General features: G+C 42.4%; 1 protein-coding gene across 1 annotated transcript; it reads right to left on the reverse strand.

Moving 5' to 3' along the window:
- Positions 1-2196: 2196 nt before the first annotated feature.
- On the reverse strand, positions 2197-10546 carry LOC119738237 (cytochrome c oxidase assembly protein COX11, mitochondrial-like). Its single transcript, XM_038213027.1, has 5 exons — positions 10450-10546; positions 7018-7542; positions 5106-5261; positions 3970-4137; positions 2197-3068 (listed from the first exon to the last, which is right to left on the reverse strand). Exons 2-5 carry the CDS (start codon positions 7531-7533, stop codon positions 2898-2900), a joined length of 1011 nt encoding a protein of 336 aa, XP_038068955.1. The 5' UTR covers positions 7534-7542; positions 10450-10546; the 3' UTR covers positions 2197-2897.
- Positions 10547-10956: the final 410 nt, after the last annotated feature.

Below are 10956 nucleotides of genomic sequence, written 5' to 3' on the forward strand. Positions count from 1 at the left end.
ATAGTGAGGCCCCCCCCCCCAAGCCAAATCTTGGGTGCGCCACTGCCAGCAATCACTGTCAAAATGCTGAGGCAGCTAGAGCCAGTGACATCCAAATTTATGAGCGGCTAGGCTGAGGATGAACAACACAAATTCCAGTTCAAGACCTTGACACAGTGCATCCTCCAAAATCAGCCACACTTTTTTGCTATATAGCCTCAATCCTGCAATCCTCCATTTTGCACAGAGGATTTGGGAATGTACATTGTAATAGGGTTAATGTATTGTTCACTTCTTGAATACAGAATAACAAAGTGCATCTAGGGTCAATGTTTACATTAGGGGGGTATTAACACAGGGGGCTCGCTAGCTGCTGGGTCTCTTTAGGGACCAGTGAGCATTGGCCTAGTGTATAATGATTTATGTAACATACAGGATCTGTAACTTGCACTGTGGCCAAGTGAGGAGGGGTGGCCCAATTTCATGGTCTGTATATACGCACAAAATGATGTAGAATCCTTAAAAAGTTCTGAATCCGGATCACTTCCAAAATCTAATATGATGCGTACTTCTACTACGGACCACCCCTACACAAATTTCCGTGCAAATCCATCCAAAACTTTTTGAGTTATCTTGTCCACAGACAAACCAACCAACCAACCAACAAACAAACCAACAACGCCTGTGAAAACATAACCTCCTTGGCGGAGGTAATAACACGACCAAAACAGCTGAACTTCAAATAAGAGTCTTTTATCATGCAGCTCGCACGTACTCCAACACAACCCAATTTAACGAGTCAAAACTTGTGGAGTTCACAGCTACTGGTATAAAGGCTTAAATGCAGGACTAGTCCGGTACCGGGTAGATGCGATTTTAAGTAGGGATGAGGACCAATGAGAGTTATTCAGGCAAGTTTAAATTTCCCCAGAAAAGCCGATTTCCTCCCTTTTTAAGCTCTGGCAGGAGCTTCTACATGTCACTTGGTGGTCGGTCTGTCTGTCTGTCCCCAAAGATTGACCAAAAGTATGGTTCTCCATATGTGCCGTCAACGTTGCATTTTTGAGCTCTGGCTATTCATTTTGATCGATTTCATGTAAGATTTCTTGCAACATGGCCAGAGTTTATTGTGCACTCGCACTTGTTTTAACTTCTATGGTATGCCATTGACATTGAAAAAAAAAATGCGGATTGCATTTAAAGCTTAAATTGTCCTCATTTTTGTGACTTCCAGTAGCATGCTTGAAGAACTGAAAAGCTTAAATTCTCCTGGAGAATTTATAAACTTACAAAACAACACTAATAGTTTTCAGTCCAAGAGTTTATTTTATTTGCAAATACGTATACTTATTTAAACAGTGACCACAAAAACAGAACATGTACAAAAACATGAATCTAGCAATACAGTATATTGTCTTTCGTAAAAAATTTCTCCCAACATAATCAAATGAAAATTTTACATGTTCTCTATGTCTCAACACAAAACAATATACATGGACATGTACAAGAAAATTCAATTAGATTATCTACATGTATATTATCTATATTGCTACAAACCAATTTCTTTCACCCTGGACAAAAGGAAAAAAAAATGTAACCTCGAAATGTCATAAAACTTTATCTCAGGTTTTGCTTAAAGAGTCAGGTCTTTATACCAGGCTACCCAACCCTAGTAACATGGCAACACTTGCCGAGCAGTCTGTTTTCCACATTTTTGCACAGAGAGTAAATGTGAACATAAAATATCATCTATGACCATTTTCATGAAGCCGCTATTAAAGCCATAGTCCATCATTTGCAGCTATCCGAAAAGTAACTGGCATAATTATTGTTGAAAAACATACTTGGTTGAAAGATAGTAAGGGAACTAAACTCCCTGTGAAATTATTCTTTCTGGCAAGCTGTCATTTTGAAGTAATCAACAAAAGAAGGCCTTTCCAACGGTGCTTCTTAAGACACACCGTTGGAAATTTAAATTAGTAGTTCATTTTGTTATTCAGCGAAGCGCGCGCAAGCATTGGCACGACGCACACGCACACGCGGTTGCTATAATTCGTCGGATCAGTGCGCGACATCGCGTAGCTGCAATCGGCTCAGTGAGAACGTGTCTCGGACGCTGAATTCAGGCCCAATTCAAAACATGATTCAGCAACTTTTGATTTGAAATTGAGATCCTAGAATGCTGTTTTTCTCGGAATATACAGCTGAAGCTGAGCTGAAACTTCATCAGGTAATAGTTGTTCAGTACCCTTCTTTAGATTTCGAGCACTTTTGTTGCTTCAAACGAACAAAATGCACAACTTACAAATGATGGACTATATCTTTAAGCCCAGAATTGAATAGCGGCAACTCTAGTCAGAGTGTCATCCATTGTTCAAAGGAGCCTGCACACTATCTCCGCAACAACGTCCGATACGTGTGTGCAATGCAAATTTATTGGACCCTGAGCGCCAGCCAATCGGAGTTGATGTTAGAAATAAGCTGTTGATTGGTCAATTTGCTGCCATGTTTTTGTAATACAAACAACGGGTTACAGAAGACTTGATAGAAGGCGCCCGCTGAATGGTCTGGAGGCCAAGCTGCGATGTAGTTTTGCATAACTAATCTGCACGCATATCGTCAGGCACTTGTGTGTAAGCGGAAATTCCATAGACTAAGGCAAAACTGGATTACCAACCAAAATATGTAATGTATATATGTACTTCTGTAATAACGGGTACTCTGCAGATTTTCGCTGTTAACGAAAACTTGATAAGCAGTATATTCTATTTAGAAGATCTCTACGATATTGTTTCCTGAATGAAGAGATTGCTATTTTATAGCAAAACCAAGTAACTGGTACAAAATGTCACGTGATGTATTGTAGTTGACTATTATATTACTCTGGCAATTTTTGCCAACAACAGCACTCAAAACTGTTAAGCAGTGTTTAAAGCCGTTGCTTCGGCAGGTCTTGTGAACGGATCCGGCAAGACCAGTCCTTCCTTGGCCTCAAAGAACGTATAGGAGAGGGTGATAGAGTCCACTTTAGCCATCTTGGGGTCCTCAGCAAACTCAGGATCGATGTAGAAAAACACCGGCATGTCAACCTGCAAGGGCGAAAATAAACCCAGTGAGTATCACGTTCAGCCATCAAATTTGTGAAGCCAATCTGGATGAGGGAAACTGGATTTAAGTTGGACTCGAATCCAAGACCTAAGGAGTAAGGACTACAATTCCAGAGCCTTGGGATGAACAGGTCAGGTCCCACTTTCATCTTCACTCAACTGCGATTACGGTCAACATCCAGTGCTAAGAAAGTTGTCACTTAAAATGTTGACACACAGAATTGCAAGTTATTGCTCAGAAAGTTTGCGCCAACCGGATAAGAAAAGACAGAATTCTCAGTACAGGATAGCACAGGGACTCAAGCCAAAACTGGTTTCACCTCAATAGGGGCAATTCTTCAAAACGAGGCATGATACATGTACTTTGGTAACCTACTCCCATCTTCATACAACCCATTATGTGAAATGTCTCCCATTTCAATGGCAATTGTGGACAGCATGAATTTTTAGACTGTTCTGACTCAAAAGGAGGGTTTACTTTTATTGTTAAAAACCATTGGCATCATATTCACAGACCCAACCACATGTAATATTATGTGCTTAAAATAGGGCTGTGCATCGGAACCAGGTACCCGAGTACCCGACCGTTGACGGTTCCAGATTATGGAATCGAGTATCCCCAACCAACTTTACATATTACTTTGTTACTTCTCTGACAATTCAAAAAATAGCTTTTGAATGTCAATTGTCATTTGTGGAGAATTTTTAAAATGAAAACCAGGCCACATGCGAAAACAAAACATATTTTTGACGCTTGCAAAAGTTGCAATTCACACCATAATACTACTCACTGCACACACTTGTATCTTGAGGCACCGAAAAAATGTAACGAATCTTGCGTTTTAAATAACGAATCTTGCAAAAGTAGATCTTGTATTTGTACCTGCTCGCGAGGATTCAGTCTCTGCTCCTCAAAGCAGAAGCACTGGATCTTGTTGAAGTACTGGCCGGCCTCAAACGGCACCACGTTGTAGGTGGAGATACCCGTGATGGGCTTGTCCGTGGGATTGACGGCCGAGTAGAAGGCCAAGGCAGTCTCACCAGGCACAACCTGAAGAAGAGAGGCATGTGTTTTACATTATTTCCATTATCCCTTACTACTGAGAGAAGCACTGATGAATTTCTTCAAATTCCTCAACTGTTTAGAATGGCATATTTTCTTTGAACTAACTTTGAAAGGGCTGGACGCCCTTGATGTCTATATGTAAAGAAAAAGTGGCTTGGCATCAAAATCTTTCCGATCTAAGTTTTTGATTTTGGCACATGGGTCGGGGGTAAACTGAGGAAAATGGAACGGTCTGAATTTTTTTCATGGTTGTCGTGCCCTTGAAAATGGAGTGCGAAATGGCCAATTAGGGCAAATACAGATGTATTGAGAAGCTGTGTAGCAAAGAAGTCTACCAGAATGTATGGGCTCCATGCGCCAACAAAAGGGGGCGAATTTGTACCACTTTTAAGAGCCCCATGGATGGGACACACAGCGTGTGCGTATGTACTGTACTAATTCATGTGCGAAGTATGCAGGACTTCCTGAATGTGCCAAAGCGTCAGGCTTCGCATGAGCGTCAGACGTTGTTCATATATAACTTGTGATGGTCTCCCAGACTAAATCCCCGTCCCCAATAACTTGGAATCATTCGTAATACGCAGTGGCTGGACCGAGAACCAGTCTAGGTCTCCCCCAACTCTCCTGTCGTTGAAGGGGTACTTGTGCACGGAGCCCATAATGCTTGTGGCTACTTCCCAGCTGATTTTGGCTGAGCACATGATACTGTGCACTATTATCCGCTTAACTGACCCTTGAAATTGAATACTGCTCTTTCACAAATAATCTTACAAAGCAATCTGTTCTGCTTTACGGCAAACCCATGAATTTGGACCCTCCTCTTTCAAACCTCATTATTTACAAATATTTCTCAGCCAGGTTGGGCAGATGGATTTTTAGGTCACAGTGGGTAAGTTGGCTACCTGAGTTATAAATTTTGCCCCGAACCCTGGAAAGCCTTTCGGGTTTTTTACCTTAATTTCCAACTGCTGTGGTCTGAAGTTCCATCGCATGCTGGCGGCGGTGTCAGCATTGAAGCGGATTGAGATGGGCCGACCACGGACTGGTACCATCTCCTCAACCAGGTCAATGTTGTGACCTTTGGTTGCCTGACCTCCGAGACCAGTTGCCTGTTGGGGATACAAAAAAGGTCGACAGTAAAATTCTGCAATGTATGTAACACTTTTTCCCGTTTCCTGTATTAAATGAATGTCTGCTTCATTTGCGTTTTGATTTAATAGTTAACTTTTCAACAAGGGGCAGATCTGCGAAAACCACTCCAAGGTTTTAAAGGGGCATTAGGTCCTGAAATCTCGAAAATTTTATGTTTTGGATTGTTTACTTAGCCTATTTCAAACATCTGGTTGAAAGGAAAACAAACTTATGTCTTACCACTCCCGAGAAAAGACGGAAAAAAACCTGCTTGTTTACATCGGACATGACAGAGTACGGATACGTTTTTCGTGTCGTTCTCAGTGTACGATATACACGTGTGTCTCAGGAACAGCGGTGACCAATCACCAATGCAAAAAAAAGTGATCTCTTCAACGTCCGCAAAAGGCGAACACTTTACGAATGAAATCACAACTAGCATCCAAACAGCTCGAATTTATGGGGTCGCAAAAGTGGACCCCGAAATTCATTCTCGCACACATAATACAGGAATAACACAAAAAACACCCAGTTTTGAAAGGATAGTTGTGTGGATGTTATATTCTACTTTTAAATGTTATTTCCAATGAACATCATCTCGTTCAAAGCGCGTTTTGTAGCCCAATTGGGCTGTTCCAGGACCTGGTGTTCCTTAAAAGCTTCAAACTGAAAAGCACTCAGAGAGCGCACGCCTCGGCCAAGGCTGACCAATTCCTTGCCTCATTTTTAGTGCACCAATACAGCCTTGCATATCCACTGGACTTCCATATTTCATTGCACATTTCAAACATCCTTAAACTCAAACATTTTGTATCTATATGCCTGTGTTGGTCTACTTTTCCACTGCCCCACTGTAGATGGTATGGTCCGTTGACCTGTGTGGTTAGATACGGTGGGTTACAAGGCATACAGGGTCACCGGGTGAGTGCCGAGCACACGAACCTGTGCACGGAGCACTCTGGTGAAAGTTTTACATGCATATATTTGGGTGAAAAAACTCTGTAAAAAAAAATTGTGCATCCACACGCAGACCCCTATCTCTTCCAAAATCTAATCAATTTGTACTTGTACCAAGGACCACCCCTAAAAAAATTGCATGAAAATCCATCCAGAACTTTTTGAGTTATCATGTTCACAGATAAACACACTAACCAACCAACCAACCAACCAACGCCGGTGAAAACATTACCTCCTTGGTGGAGGTCTAGAAGAAAATGTAAAACGTTTTAAAAGCCCTTTTCACACTAGACAAATCTCGGGGTTGACACAGGGTTGACGCAGCGTTGAAAACATGCATCGTTTCACACTTGAAGAATTTCGACCCTGCGTTAACCCTGTGAGATTTTCAACCCAGGTTGAATTCTTGCCAAGGTTCGAAACAGTAGTAACTGAGCATGATAAGCTTGATTTGCATGAAACAAGTGTGAAACGATGCGGGGTTGAACGCGGGGTTGAAAAATCAAAAACTCAACCCGGGGCGGCACTGTGTCTGCCCAGGGTTGAGTTCAACCCGGGTTGAGAGGCTCTAGTGTGAAAGGGCTTATAGACACAAGGTATACATTCTGTGGTGAAAGTGCATAACTTTACTTTTCTTATTGGCACTCTTCAGTTACAGCTTTAGTAGGCCCTACTGCTCTCACCTACATCCCTCACATACTAGTCCTTTCTGGGGGTGGGACTTTAGTCTACGAGGCTGCATGTTAATAGTTCAACACTCAGCCTGGAGATACTAACCTGGCAGAAGACTGCGTAGAGAGGCACAGCTGCGTACGAGAACCCCGTCACAAGTATGACCAACGCCACTCCGTACAGCATCACTGACTTGTTCCGATGTCGCCATGCTTCCCTCTGCCCACTGGAGATCCAACGGCAGCTCAGCACTGAACCGGCCCTTACCAATCCAGGGGAGGCACGTCTCAAACCTGCACCATACAGTGTCCTGCTTGCCAGAATTCCAACTGAGAGAATTCCCCCATCTGGTCTGTTAACATTCTTCGCCGTGTGGCAGAAACGGTGTGCTCCCAACAGAGAGTTCCTCGCAAAGTTTTGACTTGAATTGCCGTGGGCGAGGCATGTTTGGGTTCTTGCGGTGCATGCGTTTCTGGGTACACTATGCAAACACGTCCGGATAAGTGCCACTCCTTTTCTGATATTCTGTAAGCTGTGGTGGCTCCTGTGTGGAAGGCAACTCGAGATGGTTACAGCTGGATTGAGGGGAAGAACAAAGAGACGACCAAGCTGTCCTGCCATTTTCACCAGCTGTAGAAAAACGAAGCAATCAACTGGACATTTTTAAAGCATACCAAATCAGCATTTAACTATTTTATCGTCCCACATTCTCAAACTTTGGTCAACATACCGACTGGGACCTTGAGTGCAGAAAAACAAGCACAACAAAGTCTGGCCGACTTTACTCACGCTTTAGCCGAGAAAATTCTCCAAACTTTTCAGTTTTTTCAGACAAGGTCCTCAGTATTTCCCCAGCCAAGTTTGAGGTCTGAATTCGATTTTTAAAGGAGACTTTTCATTATTAAACATTTTGCACCTGAGAGTGAATCTTAGACCAGACTGGTACATGTACATGTCCAACTTTTTGAGAAGATTGACCCTTCAGTAGTCTGGTCACATGACCTCTGATGACTATGGAGGGAATGTGTAGAAATGCAGACTGGTACCAGATGTTTCTTTTGACGCAGTACTAAAGGGTTGTTGGACTGGTCATTTCATGCACATGTGCCAGTCTATTTTCTTGTATTGTGTGTTTTTACTATCTTGACTTTTGGAATAGTATTGAATTTAAAAAGAAATTCATAAATACCTCAGACAGTTTAGCTATTCCTATTGGTCGAGAGCCCGTCACGTGGCCAGTCTTAAACGGATGATAAAGACATGGCTAGCTGGTCTTAAACACTTTTCCAGTGTCACAATAAAATGTGGACTCCTAAAAATTCAGTGCCTCTTACCGTTTCATTGGTTGAACGTTCACAATCCTCACGTAGGCATGCGCAACACTACAAGCGAGTCAGAAATTTATAGTTCTAAATTCAAAACGCAACGCCCCAGGTGCGTTCTGCGTGACATCGCGCAGAACATGTTACACGCGCGTCAATCTCCATAAAAGGGTTGTTTACATCTTACTCGCCAGCTGAACACTCCATTATTTTGCTAGAGGGATGTTTCAAAAAGCATGAAGTGAACTTGTTGAACAAAATCGGGATTTTTTGAACGAATTATTTGATATTTTTTTAAGGATAAGGTATTTATGAATGGGAATAAATATGTGCTCGGTCGGTATTTATCACTCTGTTTAAGACCACTTAGAGTCTGGGTGCTGATAATTACCCTCGCCTCCGGCTCGGGTAATTATCAGCACCCAGACTCTAAGCGGTATTAAACGAGTGATAAAAACCTCCGGAGCACACATTTATTCCCTTATTATAATTGTTGCACATGTTTAGCCTGGCTTGCATTTCTTGCAATGGTCTAAAGAACTTGTCTTTTAATAAAAAAAAATATATTTTTCAAATCTGCCGTATTTTTCTGTCAGACCACCAATTTTACAGAATTCTGCTTAGAAGTCTGCTACAAAAAATCATTCTACTAAATTTTTTGTGAAACTCGGGGTTTTTTTTCCAAAAATGCTGTCAAATTTAGCCAAAATTCGGCAAAAATGGTCACCCTGCAGTGAGGAAGGAACTCCAGTGTATAAAGCTGTTTAGTTGGAGGTGGAGCGGATCTAGCCCCATAAATGTGGCCAAATTACTGGGCGACCTCCGTAACTAACGGCCACACTTGGTTCATGTACCCGAACATGTAGAACTTTGTCAAGTTTTTATTTCACATTTAGAATTTGTTTGTAGTTTATTTACGCTTTGCACACATTAGTGTATCTAAATTCCAACACAAAATTACACCAAAAATAGACGTCTGAAAAAAAGGGGGACTAATATTTCTATCGCTTTATTTAGGGTGAGTGTGCTTCTATTTCTAATCTAGCGTAAACTACAAATACAAAAAAAAAACATGACAAACAAAGTCTAAATAGTATAGTAAATGAGAAAATAAAAACTTGACAAAGTTTTACATTTTCGGGTACATGTCCAAGTGTGGCTTTTATTTACGGAGGAAGTCCAGTAAATTGGCCACATTGACATTTATGAGGCTAGAGCCGTAGAGCGGATCTTTTAAAAATAATGGAATTGGAAAAATCTGACGCCACTTCAACCTACTCCTAGAACTATGAGGCTCCACGTAGTGGAGCCTCATAGGTTCAGAACCCCGCAAAATTGTTGTCAGCACAAAACACTAATTAAGTACAAAAACGTCCATCCCAACGAAGCCGTTTCCCACAGAACCGCTGCACAGTTTGCCCCTAAACTCCGTACAATACCTCATGACATACTCACGCTATGTGCACCCTACAAACATCGGTGGATTCTGTCGGATTTTTGCAAAAATGACGGAAAATATGCCCTTTCCGCACTGAGCCAACCTAACACTTGAAATTTGCACGCGCGCAGAATGATCGCAGTCATTTTCGGTCCGATAGCTCGGAGCGCGCCACTGGGGGTACGTACTCGCACTTGTACGCATGCGCATACTATCGTTCCGCTCCTACACCATACCCCCGCGGCGCGCTCCGAGCGATCGGACCGAAAATGACTGCGATCATTCTGCGCGGGTGCAAATTTCAAGTGTTAGGTTTGCTCAGTGCGGAAAGGGCATATTTTCCATCATTTTTGCAAAAAACCGACAGAATCCACCGATGTTTGTTGGGTGCACATAGCGTGAGTATGTCATGAGGTATTGTACGGAGTTTAGGGGCAAACTGTGCAGCGGTTCTGTGGGAAACGGCTTCGTTGGGATGGACGTTTTTGTACTTAATTAGTGTTTTGTGCTGACAACAATTTTGCGGGGTTCTGAACCTATGAGGCTCCACTACGTGGAGCCTCATAGTTCTAGGAGTAACTTCAACCATGTCACGTCAGCGGTTGTCAATGGTTGTGTACAAAGTCTATGGAGAGTCAAGAACATTTTTTAAAGTATTTCCTAACACAATTGGAAATGTTTCTAAGTCCCAGATTAATGTCTCAGTCCTTCACGATCAACTCATTACCCAATACTTTCCACAAAATTAACGTTTCAAAGAAATTCTGCTATAATTACCTAATTTTCTTGCGACCACTTCTTCACGTAACTTTTAGCATTGCATAAATATAAGACGGGTGCATTACACATGCAAAGCTTACCCACAAAAACGCTGAATGTTTTTCATAGCCCAAATAAGAGACGTCTGGGTTTGTATCTGTAAGCGAAAAATATATGGAGGGCGCTGTTCCACTGCAGATACATTGCGTTTCAAAGTATAATTCAGACTCGGTGGTTCAAAAACCGTCTAACTAATTGGCCTGGTGGTTAGGCTCCTTGGCCACAGACTCCAGGGTCCGGGGTTCGAGTCCTGTCGGTGTAATTTTTTGGTTTCAATACACGCGCTCTGTCATTTACTTTAAGAGTCTTAATTTCGCGTCGTCAAACACCAACCGACCTTAGCTCCATGAGTTAAGTCGCCGGCTGGGACTGTCTGCGAAGTCCAGGTTATGCATCTACTCATAGGTACGGGGCTCTTTTGCTGTCTCGGCAGCAAGGCATAGGGTGTCGCCTCGTTTCCTCCCT

Source organism: Patiria miniata, unplaced genomic scaffold, assembly GCF_015706575.1.
Source record: "Patiria miniata isolate m_02_andy unplaced genomic scaffold, ASM1570657v1 HiC_scaffold_3, whole genome shotgun sequence".
NCBI classification, from domain to species: domain Eukaryota; kingdom Metazoa; phylum Echinodermata; class Asteroidea; order Valvatida; family Asterinidae; genus Patiria; species Patiria miniata.